The sequence below is a fragment of the Pelecanus crispus genome, chromosome 3 (assembly GCF_030463565.1).
Source record: "Pelecanus crispus isolate bPelCri1 chromosome 3, bPelCri1.pri, whole genome shotgun sequence".
NCBI classification, from domain to species: domain Eukaryota; kingdom Metazoa; phylum Chordata; class Aves; order Pelecaniformes; family Pelecanidae; genus Pelecanus; species Pelecanus crispus.
Genome location: NC_134645.1, coordinates 105,779,208 through 105,797,401, shown reverse-complemented (window position 1 = coordinate 105,797,401; position 18,194 = coordinate 105,779,208). Strand labels below are relative to the sequence as shown.

Genomic DNA, 18,194 nt, shown 5'->3' with positions numbered 1-18,194 from the left:
TCAAACATTAACAATGTAGGCATATTCAGATGAGCCAAGGGTTTATTTCTAGCACATTTAGACAGCCTATTTTGAACATTATAGCTGCTGTACTGAGCTATGTAAAGACTCTGCAAACCAGTACCTAGAAATGGAAACACACACACAAGCTTTGATAATGTAAACATAACAGACACTGTCTCCTTCAAAACAAGGAATGAAAACCCACAAGACTAGCAGGAGAACTTATTAATTCCCTAAGAGATGTGCAAAAATTTTTAAAAAGATTTAATTTAAAAAAAAAAATTAAACATGTTAAAATTGGCATTTATATAAATATCAAAAAACAAACAGCTAAACTTGAGCAATGACCAGCAGAATGTCTTGCACAATTCAATTTTTCAGAGCTTAATGAATAAAATATTCATAAGCCAAACTCCACCACAGCAAATACCAGAATACCAGCAATAGGGACCGGCTTTGCAACTGACTCCTCATATGTGCAAGGCAAGATTTTACAAGGAGGAGTAACTTTAACAAGCACTTGAACCAAATCCTCAGATAACAAGCCAAAACATTACCGGTGATATACACAACTTGCATTACAGAAACAGACATCTCCAGCACATTTCAGTAACATTTAACAAACATTAGGTATGACTTAGACTGTTTAATTTTGCTTGTTTGGGAAAAAAAATGTTTGTGTTAGGCACATTTTAAAAAAGGACATATGCTACATGAAGAAGAGTACAGATACCAACTTAAATACAGACAATTCCATCAGAAAAGCATCTTTTTGTCTTGGTTTTTAAATACGCTTTCGGATATGTCACAGACTTAAACAGTAGCTCCTAAGATGTGGATATGGCTATGGTAACAACACTTGAAATTCTGCCAGTTTCCATATCAAAACCCACTCTTTATTTAGCATATAAGAATTCCCAGAAATAAGAGAAGAAAAACAAAAAAAAAGAGTTAAAGAAAAGATGGGTCCACCCTGTATATACTCTAAACCTTAGAGACAATATTTAAGTCTTACTGGACTGTGTAAGCGCCAATTAATTTTACATTAGTGACATACTTCAAATAAAAAAATAATATCTATTAAAAAGGTAAAATAACTTTTCCATCTGGTTCGTGACTGTTTAGTCAGTTAAAGCCAAATATACAAAACTAAATGTGCCATTTCCAATTTCACTGTATCGCGTAAGAGATACGGAACATCATGTATCACATACAGAACAGTAAAATGATCAATGGATATTTCTAAATGACTTTTTAATAAAAAGTCAATCAACTGAAAAGTTGAAACATACCCTAATTTTTAAACGAGTAATAAGCTTTGGGCCCTGCTTTTTAATTTAAGGCATGTGTGTTTATCTACTGAAACCAGCATCGTACAAATTACCTCTACAGTCACATGCATGATCTACAGTAAAAAAAATGGAGGTTTAGATTACAGTGTTTTCAAATTGTGAATCATAATTCAGCACCTATCATATTGACTAGTAAGGCAACAGCAGTGTCAGATACTACGATAATACTCCCTTCCACAGTCTATAGCGGGGTCAGTGACAGCCCAGAATTATTTTTAAACTTTAACCTACTTTTATGTTCTGTATACAGTTTCTAGGGTGTTTGCACTGGTTAAGTCCTACATAAATCACACTATTCTAGGCAGGAATAGTTACAGTAGCCGTTAGTATTAGTGCACAACTCTTAATTGTGCTTACAATCAGATGATTTTGTTGTTGGGGTTATCAAAATGGTTTTTCAGTTTGGTCTTCAATCCTTCCTTTGTTTCCTTTGTTTCACATTGTTCTCAAGGGAAGAAAAGCTGTTTGTGTACCCATTCACAGTGGCCGTAGAGCCGTTCTGATACTCTTTCCTCCTCGAGGACGCCTTCTTGTTGTAAGTCTAGAATATACGGAAAGACACATGGTTTTGCTTAAATAGATATAAATAACTGCTTCCTTACAGTAACTCAAGAAACACAAAAGTAAACTTGCATTTGTCATTTTTAAAGACCTTGTGCCGGTGGCAAGAGTCTAACAAGCTCTACCATTTTTTGTGTATGAGGCTATACTATGCCTTTCATTCATCATAGCAAGAGAGTTACTTCACTGAAAGAGAAAAAGGCTTGGTAGTATGATGGTAGCATTGGTAGTGTTTTGTTAACAGTAAATTAGAAAGAAGGGAAGCAATTTTATGAGCAGACTATGGCAGAAGAATATACTCAAAATAGCAAGTGAGGAAGCAGGTTTGATGCACTGCAGGTGACTATCTCAAACAAAGCCAGAAGAAGTGGGATAAACAAGAACAGTGAGGGAAGTTCAGAGACAGAAACGTGAAAGGAATTTGCACTGTCCGACGTGGAAAGCAAAAACTAACAGGACCAGGGAGGCTCAGGACACAAAAAAAAAAATTACAGACAGTGAAAAAAATATACATGAGTTAGTCTTTGTCAAAGGGGCTCAGTCACCTTGCAAGAGTGTGTTTCCCAAAATACGTGTGTGTGAAAGAAACTTAAATGGTTAAATTGATGAAGAAAGTCAAGTAATATCTGTAATATATTATCATGTTTAATTAGCATGTTCATATGCAGCAAGTGATATGAACCACGGGACTGATTTTAAGAAGTACTGGAAGCTCAGGTAGGGAAGCCTGCTATGTTTCCCCCCATGAATCACTCTTACCAGACCCGAAATGCTCAAATCTTTCAGAGACGTTTAATATATGTAACAGAGTTTGCTTGTTTGGGGGCAGTAGGCTGTGCCGGTTTGATTTTCTGAAGATGGGTACATCTTTGCAAAGAGCCTGATTAGGAACTACTCAAAACAACACATACCAGGTCTAGATCTGTTCAGACATGAAATCGATTTTGTAGAAACACAATTCAAAATGTTAATTTTCCAGATGAAAGTACAAACAAATGCCTGTAAAGGTGAGCCAAAACCAGATTTCTCTGTGTTGGGAGTTTGAGAAGTTTCCCTGGATATAAAAAAAGCATTTCCCCTTGTAACAGCCATAGTGAACAATTCCTTTGGGTGCTTCACAGGTTCACAGGCTGCTGTTTTGTTTCAGACTGGAAAGCTGTTTCTTACATAAAAGCCCTTCCTCTCCCTTATCTGCAGTTAAAATTGCATTAGTAAAATGCCTTTTTGAGCCACTCTGCTTACTGAAATTACTAATTGTTCTGAATTACAGATACAAAACATCAGAAGCTTCCAAATTTGAGGGCAGGCCAACACATATAGTACTTTAAGAGCCTATGCATCTTACTAGAAGACAGCAAAAGGCTATTTCAAGCATATCTTTCTGCTTTCCAATGAGATACAGCCACTAGAACTCTACAAAGAGTCGATGAATATTACTTTTACCTGAATGTAGAAATTTGTGAAGAGGATAATCAAAGAAATCATATAAGAAATCTGGAAATACAGCCACCCCTGAGGAAATGCACATGGCCAAACAACACCACAGCTCGTCTGGAAGATTGTCAGGACAAACTGAGTCTGGGGAGAGAAAAAAAAAGAGAAACGGAGCACATTAATGCAAGGAGGAAAAAAGCCATTAGTGCCCAAAATCTCATTTGCTATTTCCAAAACAAGTCAAAAATATGTAATACTGCATGTTTGACAAGTTTATCTTCTCTGTCTTACTAACAGTGTAAACTTGAGTTAACAGACATTCAGGTTATGGTATTCTGTTGTTTGTTTTTATTTGATTAATATCATTCCATTTTAGAGCATTAGAGTAACTTATGTAGAATTGATTTATAAATATACTGAGGAAGAAAGATCACCTTCTCCCTAGTGAGAGCTCATCAGGGTTTGACTCTACCAGCCTAACAGAGTAGATCTGCATCTCACTGCTTCGGTTGCGGAAGATTTGGGGTAACTGGGTCTACAGACAGATCCTGCGATCCTCTCCCCCAGACAGGGACTGCCCAACATACAGCTCCAGTGTAAGAATTTTTGGGGTAAAGGCTGCAGGGAAGCTGGGGAGGCAGGGAGGAGGACTGGGGTTTAATTATCTTCAGTTATCTCTTTTGGAAAAACACAGTTTGGGCTGAAGTGCTGCAGAGGGCCTTAGGCAAAATTCATCTTTACGTGAAGGCTACCAGATTAGGGAATGTTTATTTGAAAAGGGAAAGACTGTTCTGTTATTTTGCTGCCGTAACAGCTATGCAGGCGGAACAGGCAGGGAAGTGAAAGCAGCTATGACGGTAGCCAGGGCAGCAACCGAAGCACTGAGACACTTGCACTCTGTAGGGCTCAGCCAACCAGGATGAAGAATAGGGACTAAATCTAGAAGGAAAAAAATCACACAAAGCGAAACAACCCCACCAAAAAACCAATGAACCTCACTGCTACAATACTTAGCCATCCTTCAGGAAGGAAGAGTGCTAAGAAAAAAAAGATTGAGAATCATCACTCAGAATTGCTGGTCATCACGAGCAAATGTTATTAAACTATTCACAGCTCTGAGGGCTTGCTAAGTGGGGGGGAAGGAGACGGGGAGGGGAGGGAGATAACCCCAGCCATTCTGTGATGCTGTGATAACAAATAAGTCTATCTCTAGGCTTCGGTTTCCCCACCTACAAAATGGGGAAGACAAAAACACCCATGCACGTTTCCTTGTGGTGTTCTGACACGTTATACACACTGAAACCTGGTTCTCGTGCAGTACAACCACAGCATGTGCCATATTGCTTAATTTTGTTGCTCTTTTCACCTCCAGGACACAGCATTCGGGCTTCATCACTGTATACACAGGAAACAATACAAATGGATGCAAGGAGTCCAACACAGAATTACAAGAGAAAAAAATCTGCCCATTTAAAGTGCAGAAGGAGACCAGAAATATTGAACAGTTTTTAATAAACCATTTGCAACTGCATGCACAAGTGAGACAGAAAAGCCATTGTCCAGCAGGACTAGAATGAAGGGCCTTGTTAGCTGTGGACTGCGTTGCACTTGGTTTTTGGTCTGTCATCTCAACATCAGCCTGAGCAACCAAGCACAGAGAAGAACACGTTAGCTCAAGCAGGCTTGGAAGAAAAGCTTCTCTCTCCTCCCGGGCTAGCGAGTCCCAGAAAACCCAGCGCTGCAACTCCCAAATACTTCTGGCCACACAACATGGGGAGGTGGGGAAAGATCTCATTGATCTCAGCACTGATTCATGTACACCATCAGTCCCCAGCTCCCCACCATCCTGAAAACAGAGCAAACGGAGGTACAGAAGCTGGATTTCTAACGTGATTTAGGCACTTAAAGATGTAAACGGTACTAGCCTTCATTCTCCCTTCTATCCCCTGCAAAAATCTTCTAACTCAGTAAAGGCAAGAGGACCCCAACATGAATACAAGAGCCTGCTAAAGCACTGAAGAGCTACTCACTCACCAGCTGCCCCTGAGTGATGTACTTCTTCCACCACAGATAAGGACGCATTGCTGGAACAGCAGACAATCCGTAGTAGGAGTACATGAGGACATGGATAAAGCTGTTCAGTGTGGCACCAAAGTAAGCTAGAAAAAGGGAAGAGGGAAAAGAAAGTGCACTGCATTACCAGGAACACACAGTTTCATGGGTCCTACAAAAGTAACAAGTTCAAAATGTTACTATTTAAAATATGTTTTTTCTTAGAAGAAAGGCAAGACTCCACTGCCTTCATTCTTTTTTCTGTTCACCCAACAGAGTGGCTGACCTGCTTTGCAGCTGTGCACTTTTTATCAGCCTTCTGGTTTTGCTTCCTTGATTTATTCTTTTTCACATCTACATTCCGGCTTCTCAAGGGAACTGAGGAAGCTGATAAAAAGGAGGCACGTAAACGTGCCCAACAATGATAGCTTCACCCATCTAATTTTAGGCTTATTTCACTTCCTTCCAGGCAGGAGCCTATTTTGTCATTTATAACCAAAAGCAATAGATACCTTCAGAAACTGCAAGTTAGCCACTTTATTTGTCCTTGTTTACAGCATCTTTAGTCATTAAAGAAACTTTTAGCTTAACACCAAACTGCATCAAACAGTGATGACCATGCAGAATATAAAGCTTGGAAAGGAAAAAGAAAAACACATCACTAGAAATAGCACAAAAGTATTTTCAAGACCACGCAAACACAAGATAGACTCCAAGTATCTGCACTTTTGACTGTTGTACAAACAGGGACTGACTTCCCTGGAGGAGAATGTGGTTCCAGATGCACACTTTTTATAAGTTCAGCATTACTCACTGTTGTGCTGACAACACGAAACAAATACAAGTTTCTATGTTGTTTGGCTCAGAAAGCAGACCAGCCTTCCTGAGCAACCCAGCCTCTCTGTCTGCACTGCCAGTAGTTCACATCCACTGGATTTGACAAGGTTTTTCTTAGATGAGTGTTCAATAAAACCAGTATCTATAAGCTGCACATCTGAACCACAACTAAGCCATGCTAATGCAGTTAGGAAACTAGACGCCAGCTAAAAGCAATGAAATTAAAGAATCAAAGCAAGATAGCCAGAGGTTAGCAGGATTTAGACAAGAGAGACATGGAAATCTTCCATTTAAGATGTATTTGGTCAAGTACATTAGCACTCGGGGGACAAGATTTTAATTGAAATAATTTGTTATGGCTACTGGTATAATGAGACTAAATTAAGAAAGTAACATCTCAAGTGAACTTGACAGATACAAGGACAGGAGTCACTATTAGCCATCTTGCAGCTGAAATAAGCTTCTGGTCCTGACTTGGAAAAGAGTATTGTTTCACTAGAGGGTCTGCAACCACCACAAAGAACAGAAAATAAGGTTGACAGGTATCAGACCTGCACTATTGCAGCTGATAAATGTCACACTGCCATGCAAATTCTGCAAACTACATCGGCATGCCTTTTCTAGAGGCTCTGCAGGCAGCTTAATACCTGCAACTACCTGCAATAGTTGCAATTCAGCAAAGCAGCTTAATATGGGACAGGACAAATCCTGCAGCTGAAGGTACCAGAGATGTTTGGTTTGACCAAAAGAAAACCAAAACGAGGCCCTTGCTGCAAGCATTGCCCACCATGACCCAGTACTTACAGTGACCACAAGGCACCCAGTTCATAACAAACCACCAAATGTTCAGCATCGTTGCATGGTGGTAGACATGCAGAACAGTGATCTGATGATTATTTTTCCGCAAAATGAAAAAGAAGGTATCCATGAACTCAATGAGTTTGGAGAAATAGTACCACCAGAGGACACGTATGATCTAGAAAGGAGGAAACAAGTTTTAGAAGCATTGCACGTTGTGGGGAGCTTTCAACCCTTTTGCTATCTAAGTAATTCAAATCCAGATTCTGTCCTGCGCTACTTGTATTGAAGACACTGCTAAGATCTTCGGCAACACTTCAGCCTCAGGTGTCTCCGTAGGAGATCTAGGTACAAGCCCATGGCTACAGCTGAAAACACAATGACGAAGAGTGTTTTATGAGGCTATTGCTTTGCAGCTGGGGTGTCCTGGGAGAAACAGGAAAATATTTAACCAGAGTTGGTCCCGCAGTCCTCTCTGTAAAGGAGAGGTCTGAACAATGACCAGAAGAAATCATCACCACCACATCTCAGAAAGAGAAGGAGAGTCACAACACAGTGTGGTTGGATTCAGTCTGAAGACCAAGTCCTTGTTTTTTGACCTGAGAACACTTAAAAATTTACAGATAATTACTCACCAAAGTACCAACCATGAATATATTGTAGATTAACTATTACGTTTGACGATGCATTGTCCACTGTATTGTAAAAGGAAGGAAAAAAGCATGTAGTTTGAACAAAATCGGCATAATCAATACTGTTCTGCTCTCCACTTACACACAAGCAGACAATTTGAAATGTTATTAGCTGTAAGTCTCGATTACGTTACCTTCATATCAGCTTCTCCTCCACTGTGCGTATCCTGACAGAAGAAATTGTATCCTCCTTCCCATACTCCTGTCACCAGCTGAGAAGATCAAAGAATAAAGTGTCATTTGGGGAGAAGGCTGCACCCCGTGGCACGTGCAAACCTCAACAGCAGCTCTGCCGAGACATCTGGGTGTCAAGGGATTCATGGGCATCTGAGTGCGGCATTAGGTTGAATTCAAGCTCCAAGCAGTGATCGAATCAGAAATTCTTCCAATTGGGGAATACCAGAAAAAAAAAAGGAGGTAGCATCTTATCCCCACTTATCTCACATAGCATCTGTGTTTTGCACAGACATATTCTAGACAGATCCCTAAGAAATATCTTTCCTTCTTAACTGACAATCTGATTGTTGAACAAAGTGAATGACCAAAGAAAAGTAAATATTTTTTTTTCTTTTTTGGAAAGTTATATTTTTAGGAAGTTTTATACACAGAGATCTGACTACAGCTTTTTCAACTGTGTAACAGAGCAAATCTACAGCTTTGCTATCCTTAACAGCTAACAACTGATGTTTCACCGTATTTCAATTCTTCACAATCGTTTTAAATAATTCACTCATCCCAGGCACATTACATCCTTCCCAGCACAAGTGACTTCCTCCACAGGATATGCCGTTGCCTGCCTGACTTCCTGGCATAACAAATAACACCTCAAACGTGACAAAATTGCTTTTAAGAGTAATGACCAGCTATTAGTCATGAGAGGATGATGGGGAGCCCATTGCTGAAGGGCTGGCTGAAACCTCCAGAGAAGCAAGAGGCAAGCTGGATGTCCACGTCCCACCCTCTCATGGATGGCAGATGGAGGGGCAGGTTGAGGGTAGGATGGGAAGAGGGAGTGGGTGCAAGGACAGGAGTGAGTCCCCCTTTAATATTGCAACAGAAGGGATCGCTGGATGTTGTTTATAAAGATGTCTTTCTTCTTGGGAATAGCATGAGGAGAGGAGTAACAAATTTAGATGATTCCCAAGTGAAAAAAGAATTGTTAGGTATCCCAAAAAAATATTTTAAAGGCAAAGACAGATATCCTGCACAAGCAAGTTGTCTGGTTTTGGCCTTACCTATGCTCACACAGGATAAAAAAAAACTTTGCAAAGCCACGGTGAAAAACTCTTTGTACCAGAAGTCATTTAAAATGATCACTTGATTGAAAGACTACAAAAACTGGTACGATTAAGTGCTGCTCAGAACTGTGAATGGGAAGCTATTTCTAAAAGGTACAATAAAGATTATCACTTAAATGTTCTACGTTTTCCTAATGTTATTTCTTTCATGGCTCATTTCCCCACTAAATTAGCTTTTAAAATACCCAGTCAGCCTAGGTCATTATTTTTGACCTTCTGAGATAGAATTATTGCCACTATTTAGAAAAAGGCGGGGGAGGGGGAGACATCTCATTATATCATAACATGTAGACCTGGAATTATCTCGTGTATTAGAGATAAATCAGTACCACCCTGCCATGGTGAGAGCAGGGCAGCCATGCACATTGACAGCAGACCCAAGCAATTTCTCTATCCAAGCAGCAAAGGGAATGCAGCCATGGGAGGACTCCTCTCCCAGCCCTAAGGAAGACGCTGATACGCAAAGCACACCAGTGTAAAAGCAGGACCCTGCTAAAATACCAGCTACATCCTGGAGCAAGCCTTGCACCAAACCGCTGTCAGGGCTGTGTAGCTTCGTGAGTGCCCGCCAGTCCCTCAGACAGAAGACCACATTGTGCTGTGATTGCGTTGTTAAGAGCTTACAGATGTTTTCATACAGTTCTCATAGTTCAAGGAAGTGTTAGGAATAGAGGGATAATCACAATGTTTATATTGTAATTAATCCAAATAGCATCCATCACTAATCCTGTGGTCCATAAACTTCTCTTGAAGGAAAGGCTAGCATAGTGAAACCCAAAGAGCTTTCCCTGCAAGTGATACAGGTTCACTGCCTTAAAGCGTAACGCAACCAAAAGTGTCTGGATGGGTCCCACCACTCTGAAGGGCAAAGGCATCAGTGTGGCTATAGGTAGCTTGAGCTAAACCCAAGTACTCCCTCATTTCCAGAAGAGCATATAATAATATGCTAGGAGTTCTAATACTCTCACAGCCACAGGGGTTTAAATGATAGAAGCAAAGCAACATTTGTAGGAAATGGTAACATCTTTTATCATATAAATAGTTAGTACAGTTACAAAAATAATTTAATCCCTCCCTTTCCAGAAGGAAGTAAATAGTAAAAAGCTGCTACTGGTGCCCAGGAACTGCTGCCGGTGCCCACAAACCTTGCTTGGTGCAACATACAACACACACAGATAATCCTTCTTCTGAGTTAGCCAGCTGCTCCTTTGCCTGACACCACTATTTCTTGCACCCACAATACTTTCAGCACATGCTGGAAGGCTTCAGAAAACAAAACCAATGGGCCACTCCAAGACCTGACCACGAATGGTTCCCAAATGGCTCTGTTACGCACGGGGCTGGGCATACAGCACTGGGGAGCTGCTTAATTGCCACCTAGAAAGCGATAAACGGAGGTGTCATAAATTGCCAGCTAGTGCATTTAAGTCATTGCTCATGGTTGTTGTGGTCTGCTTCCAGGATAGCCAGGGTTTGTAACCCCTCCTTACAGCTACTCTCCAGCAGGTCTCAACTCAGCCAGCACTCCTTATCCTCCCAGCGACGGGCTGGTGGCTCCTCAGCCACCCCAGGCTTGAGACAACCTTTCCCTGCCCACCATCCCTAGAAAGTCCTTCATTCTCAGGCTGGCAGGAGCCCAGGCTTGCTAATGGCATTGCTGATGTGCAGCCACAGGCATGTCTTCTCTCAAGAAACTAATCTGTCTTGAAAAGGCTGACTACAATCATTTTGACCAGAGTACGTGATTTTTAAATGACACAAAGAGAGACAGCTCCTTCATAAGCCAATTAAAATGGTGCTCAAAGTCAGCATTAAGTCCTTCAGCTCCAGGGAAAACCCTGCAGCTCAAAGTTGCTTTTGTGCTCAAGCGACCCTTACTCCCTTCCCCTGCACTGAAGTTTTTTTTTTCTGTTGCTTTCATTTTGTAATTCTATTGCTGAATTCTTTAAAATGCCATCGCATGTGCTTCTTTTATAAACTCTGCTACCAAAATAAACCAGCACGCTAACACCACTCTGGCCGGGCTGTAGGAGAGGCATTACCAGGGAGGATTTTGTTTTCTTGTGATAAAACCAAAGTCTGAGACTCGCTGGAGAGGGGCAGATAAGGGACCCAGCACTGCATCACGCTGTCAAGGCACGATGGGTTTACAAGCTTCAAAACAGAGCTAGATTAAAGTGAAAAGAAGCAGAAGTTCACGTCTGATCAAAGAAAGCAAACGCCTGCAGAGATATGAAATTCTTGACATGAACGCAACCACCTTGGGACAGAGATAAGGGCTTCGGGACCTGTAGAGAAAGAAAGGGGAGAGGAAAGAGCAGCCTGGCAGCGAGCTGCCTCCCGCGGCTCATGTGCCACAGCACCTCTTCACCCAGTCCCCTCCTTCCTAAAACAGGGTGCGGCTCTTACGATGCTCTTCCTACAGCTCCCTCATCAGTAAAATCTGAGACTTTCTTCAGGCTAATTCAGTAGGGAATTAATTTTTCGGATGAAGAAAGAAGACAGGAAAGCGACTGCTTTTAAGAAAATGAGCTTCATCACTGACCAGTTTTCTCAAATATAAGCCCAGGTGGTCCAGATCACTTGGTTAGTTTTGCAAACAAACACCCCCAAAATAAAAGGGGTCTGAGTGCTGTCTAACTGGGTACCTGGCACTCTCCCTGCTTTCCCAAATTACCTAGCCGAGACTTGAGTAGAGGTAAGGGCCCTACTCACAGCGTTACAAGACAACTTGGCTGGCAATCCCGGCACAGAGCAGTGACACAAGTGGAAGCAGCGCTGCCTCTGCTGCTCTGATTGCTCCTGTGGCTCTTTCAGATACAGCCGTGCCAGCCAGCGGGCGACGGACCCGTATCCTACAAGCCCACTGCCAGCCGCCCCGCTACGCACCTTCTCCAGCACGCAGGAGGCCACCCCCGGCTGCCCCTGCCCAAGACAGGAGCGTTATTTCCCCTCAAAATCCAAGCACTGTAGATTTATACAGAATAAAACGTTGTTTGCTCCTAATGAGCATCCCCTCTTCCTGAAGTACGGGAGTGACAGGTCAGCCTGGAGAAACCTCTCCCGCTCCCCGAGGTCTGCCTTGCCTTTTATATTGTCTGGGACAAGCACGGTCCACTACTCTGTTCCGCTAGTGCCGGAAGCCAGTCTGGTCATTAAATGCCCAAATAAATAACTTATAGCAAGTACACACAGAAACTACTGTCTTAGGAATTCCAACTAAGACGCATAAGATTTCTAGGGATTTTAAAATAAGGTTATATTATATTACATCAGTAGACCAAATGGGGCAAGTACATAATAACTAGAATTATACAAATACTACAATGCAATCATTTTTTCCCCATGTTATTGCATGCAAACATTCAGATGTAAAGGTCAGAAAACCAAGTAGGTCACCTTTCTCAGCCTAGCTGGGAGGATGCCTCACTTTAACATCTTGTTTTGGTCATATAATATTTAAACTGAGCTGTGATGCCACAGAATCATGACCTGAACCACCACTGCTATAACTCAGGAAAAACTCCAAAGCAGGGTTTCAGGTGTATCATATGCAAGCTATTAAAGCAGCTTATTTTCAGACAGGCTACTAAACAAGTTCATAAGTGGTGATGTTTTATGACTTTCCTCAAACTAGGGCTGAAAACAGTTTAATCCAGCTGAAACTCAAAGTGTCAACAAGGAAGAGAACAGGGAGTTACATCTCTTTTTTGAATGCTGCTCTTCATCATTTTACCTTAAAACTGAGTACAGGTACTATAAAGTGCTACTGATGTATGGCTAACCCTTCAAAGCTAAATTTCCATGACTGATATGATCCGAGCGAGGGTATCACCTGCTTTGCACTGACACAGGTAATTGCGGCAGCACTACAGCTAGGGAACGTACCTGGAGGTGCAGGAAGCTGATTTTTTTTTCCCCTATCACCTGGCCCTTCGGCTCTCTCCCTGCAAACATCAAGCAGCGCAGTGTTATGTCAGCACGGCTCTCCACTTGGCAGTGTTTTTATGGGATCAGTCCCTTGTTGCAGAACATCGCTTGCCTTCACGGCTAGCTTGTAAACTGACAGCTTATAAGCTGTCAAACACATTTTGTTGCAACTATCATGAGTTTAATAGTCTTCATAACACTGTAGTTTTGTGTACTCCCATTTCTATAGAGAAGGTATACTTACAACAATACCAATGAACACTTCCATACAGATAATGTTACATTAAGAGCAATATTCACTTTGATGTAAAGTGTTTCACTATATAGGAGGAAGGAGCCTTAATACTCACTGTATTTTAGTTGTCTTATTCCTTCACAATATAAAAGCTATTCAGCTGGTTACAAGTACGAGGACTTCTTCAGCATACAACAAATAATTCTTTCTTGGTAACCAGTCCATCGTTAGCAAGAAAAGGGCATTTATAAGATCAACAGTTCAGATCTTTTCTATTGTTTATCAGCAGGTTTTGCAACATGGCACAATGTTACAGTAATTTTTGTTTGGAAACTATGAGTATTATTCCAAGTATTCAAGGAAAAAAGATTGGCTGTCCTGAGAGTTTTATCTGCACTTAGTAGAACTGAAGAAAAGTCTGCACTTGTAAACCCTCAATAACATAACTGGAGGTTGGAACAATAGATAATTATATAATTATAAATAATATCTGCATAAAATAATGCAGATGTTGTACATGAAGTCTACAGCAACACTACTTTTAGACAAATTAAACAAATCAACACACAAATTTTTCTGGATTATAATATCCTGACAGGGATGTTAGAAATGTAAGCACATCAAGGATACAAGTTGTTCCAAGTACCTACTGAATCCAAAACCACTCCCCCCGAACAATTAAGTACCAAAGTTCTTAATAACCCAACTCAGTAATTTTTGACTAGACAATTCTTAACACAAGAAATAACTTTAAATCACTTCCTATCTAAACACTCACCTTGTAAAACACTACAAAATTAACCAAAAATTTAAGGGAGAATTACAGCTTGCATATACTTCTAAGCAAATGCCAAAAAAAAAAAAAAGAAAAACAAAAAGGAGAAGAAAGAAAAAAACAGATTAGTAGTTTTAGCTCTAGCTTGTAATTGCATGTTGAAAATGAAATCTCTCCTTACAGAAAGGAGAAATGCTTTTAGTTAAAAGCAAGCCAAAGTATCCTGTACATTGAAGCCACACACTCAGTCATTTTCTGACCACATTCTTATTTACACTGCCATAGTTCTTCATTTTCACTTTAATAAAAACCATACAATTCTGAGTAAAAGCAGCTAAAGAGCTCTCTGGGAAGTGGAAAACTTTATACTGCCTAAATCTTTGTTTTGTTAGGAAAGAAAATAAGTCCACAGAAAGTCCAATTCAGTTTGAAATACATTTGTATGTTCAGATTTTAACTTCCAACAAACTTCCAAGAATCACAACAGCGTTGATGCAATTGTTTCAGCAAAACTAAGAGGACACAAAAGAAGCTATTGCAAGCTTACAGAAATAGATGAGAAGAGCGTGTGCATGATTAAACACATTTAAATAGAACACGTTTTGCCCTCCAAATCAAGCCATAGTTTTGCTACAAAGTACCTTGTACAATCCACCAGCACAATCATGCTGAGCATGACTTCTAGGCAAGGAGGAGTTACTGAGGGAGTAGTCAGGTTCATGCTGAAAGATCAGGCCTTCGCTTGCACTGAACGAGAGAAGTGCATTTGAAACATTGCTAACCAAGGTCAGCACAGGTGTTTAAGGCAAGGTTTGTTTCATACCATCCTTAGAGGTAACATTACAACTATGGTTTTCTTCCCTGAGAAGTGACATTGAAGAATGGTTGCAGTATTTCTGCAGATGTTTCCCCAGGTTTAGGAGGTCTGTCCTCAGAGATCATTTTCAACATAAGCCAATATAATTAAAACAGATACTGCAAAATAACCCCGACCCAACCCCTTTTCTCCTACCTCGTAAAACATATACAGAGAAAGCAGCGTAAGTCCAAGGTTGTAGACCACTAGAATACCCCTGCATGAGAACGGCTGCTTATTCCGCATGTACTTTGGTCCTAGCCATACGATTAGTAAGTACAAGACTGAGAAGATAAAGGTAGGTGTATAGTTCTCCAGAAGAAGCCATCCTTTTACTCTGGGGTCTGAAACAGACAAACAAAAACATACAAACACTTAGATTTTGTAAGGGGAAGAGTTCAATGCATCCAGAGAAAGCTGTACCCAAAATGCTTCTAGTGCTGGAATACCAGACAAAGGCGAAGGAAGAGCAGCAAGTCCTTCTATTAATGGTGACATTGCCAATTACAACCAACCTTCGCCAACAAAAAGGTTTTAGTTTACAGTTGTTAAAGAAAGCAGAAGTCATTCTCTTCCTAAGGCAAAAATATTCTTAAGTGATTATTGTTATTATCTTTAAATACTCATTACCGTTCAGAATTGTCATCCATCTTGAATACCACAGATGAGCTTAAACTATAAAGAAAAGCTTCAATGACCCTCTCCTCTTATTCTCTCAAACCAACCTTTCCCAATAGAACACACCTTATTTCCTCACAGAGCCAGCAAAGCTAAGAGTGAAGCAGGTACCTTTGTGGTTATTGGTAGATGACCCTGATTATTATTTTCTAATCAATACTAACCCAATTGGACTTAGGTATGTGCTACTCAAAAGGATTAAATTTTGGAGTCCTTGTATGAGCAATAAAACACAGAGCAGTCAGTCCAGTCTGACCAACCAGGCTGGCTGGCAACATGTCAAGTGCTCAGGAAAAGCACATAAACCACCCCGAACGAGAGGATTTCAGGGTAATACTTAGGACAAGTGCATGATCCCTTTGAACCACAATTGTGTTGTCCATACCCAGCAACAGCATGGTATTTCATTCCTCTCACTGAAGTCGGCCCAAAGGATTGAAACCAAACTTACCAAACCATAAATGAACAATTGAAGTATTGCTGGCATTCACAGCCCTGACTTAACTTTAAAGGAGTCATATGTGATTCCTCAATGTACGAATGAAGCCTTAAAATGCAGGCTGGGAAGTAGTTAAGAAAGCTGGGGAATTGTTTGGATTTGCCACCTTTATGATTCATTATTTTTAAGACATGGCAAATACAGACCATATGCCAGCACATGCAGTAAGTTCTATCAGAACATCCAGACTAATTCAAATGGGCTTAGTACGAAGAGGGGGACAACAAGGGCACCAAGCTACTAAAAGCAAACAGAAAACACACTTTGAGGGATCAGAGGCTTGTTCCACCTCCTGTGGACTTTGTCTTGCAAGGCAGCGGCACCACCACCGGAGTTTCACTGGGACAAAAAAAGAGGTAGAAAAGATGCCACTGAAGCAATCAGAGGAAGAAAACATGCCACTGAGCAGCACTGCTATGCACACTCTGTACAGGATGCTGGCATTTAATCCCCCCTGGCCAGGACCAGGTGGAACAGGGCCATCCCTATCCTAGCTGGAAGCCCTCACCACGAGGCCATCGCCTGTCCCAGTTCCACTGTCTCGCCCTTCCTCGTGCTGACCAGGATTGCTGTTCTCCACCTGTAGATTTTTTCCCAGTGAAAAACCTACCAAAACCATTGTTTCTTTAAAAAGAATGGTTTCAAAGAAGCAATGCTTTCCAAAAACTACAGATTTTTTCAGCGAAAAATTCCTTGGCAGCTCTAGTTATGAGGACAAGAGTATTTTTATTTCATCAAATGCAAATTGAAAAAAGATTTTTTAATAAAAGCTATTATTACATTCTAAAAAAAAAAAGGTGGCAAAGATCTGAGTGAAGTCAGTTGTTCACTAAGACTAACAACACGAGCTTACCTGATAGTAAGAAGAATAGCACCTATCATTGTCATAGCTGAAAAATTAGCAGCTCTTCAGGTCAAAAGATCAGAAGCATTGAACACACTTCTTTACTTATTACAGAATCATAGAATCATTTAGGTTGGAAAAAACCTTTAAGATCATCCAGTCCAACCATTAACCTAACACTACCAAGTCCACCACTAAACCAATTAAGGGTAGGGTAGCAATTTCATGTTTCCTGGCTTGGTGGCTGGATTATTTATAATGAAAGTAAAAACTAGGAATCATTAAGATTGGAAAGGACCTCTAAGATCATCAGTCCAACCATCAACCCAACACCACCATGCCCACTAAACCATGTCCCAAAGTGCCATGTCTACCCGTTTTTTGAACACTTCCAGAGATGGTTTTGATGCTTTGCAGATACTAAAGAAAGTAATTGCCTGTCAACATCAGGGAAGCTGCTTCTTATGCTCTAGTATCTGCACTTTAATACCAGCTTTATGTACGTATTTAATTTTTGACAAATCTTACCTCTGGGACCAAGCCAAACATCAAGGTAGCTATTGATTGTTTTATCCAGAAGTTCCATTCTACAACCTATTGAAATGGAAAGAAGAGGAGAAAGTTAGTTCTTCAGCTCATGAAAATAGTTTAATCATCTGAATACCATCTGTTAGGGTTAACAAAGAAAATAATACGCAAAAATTGCAGCAGACATATTGGACACTACCATCATATATAAAGTATATAAAGCTTATTCCAGTGTCAGAGAGCCACTGGTGTAAGAGCAGTATTTCCCACTGAAGTATTTAATCATGGTTCTAGATACACAGAAGCTTAAAATAATGAGTTCAGATTAACCTGAAGTTCTTTTTAATTATGTATTTTGTAAGTGCAAATACAGGATGACATCTTGCAAGATCCCTCTGCAAGGAGGAAGAGGAGGAGGAGGATTGGACCTTGAGAAAGCTAGCAACATTGAAATTCTCAAATAAATACTAAGAAGCTCTTTTAACAAAGACCTTTGAATAGCTGGCAATGCTAGCTGAGGAGGAGGGGGGAAGGAAAAAAAGTTAAAACTGGCTCTGCTATCACTTTTGTGGATAGGTGACTGATTACAGCTCTGATTAACAGCCCATAAAACTAAGAGATCAACGGTCACCGAATGACAGAGAGGGCTGCAGAGGCAAGGGAAAAAAACATTGCAGTTCGTGGCATGAGCATCTCCGGTTCCAGAAAGTGCTCACTGGTAGGACATTACCAGATAAAACTCATCCAACATCAGTACAGCAGAGTGATTCAAATGTCATCTGTCAGCTCCTCACACAGCCAGCATTTATTGGTGGCACCTGG

The 18,194-nt window shown here is 40.7% G+C and overlaps 1 protein-coding gene across 2 annotated transcripts; it reads right to left on the bottom strand.

The window, feature by feature from the left end:
* Window positions 1-943: 943 nt before the first annotated feature.
* Window positions 944-17,441, bottom strand: ELOVL5 (ELOVL fatty acid elongase 5). 2 transcript variants are annotated; one of them, XM_009480277.2, is made up of 7 exons: window positions 17,373-17,441; window positions 14,980-15,167; window positions 7,864-7,941; window positions 7,044-7,215; window positions 5,385-5,509; window positions 3,360-3,494; window positions 944-1,896 (listed from the first exon to the last, which is right to left on the bottom strand). In XM_009480277.2, the coding sequence occupies exons 1-7, from the start codon at window positions 17,428-17,430 to the stop codon at window positions 1,765-1,767; spliced, it is 888 nt and encodes a 295-aa protein (XP_009478552.1). In that variant the 5' UTR covers window positions 17,431-17,441; the 3' UTR covers window positions 944-1,764. The 2 variants fall into 2 exon arrangements, with proteins under 2 accessions (XP_009478552.1, XP_075564700.1); XM_075708585.1 differs by lacking the exon at window positions 5,385-5,509 and having other exon boundaries at window positions 17,373-17,430.
* Between the last annotated feature and the right edge of the window lie 753 nt (window positions 17,442-18,194).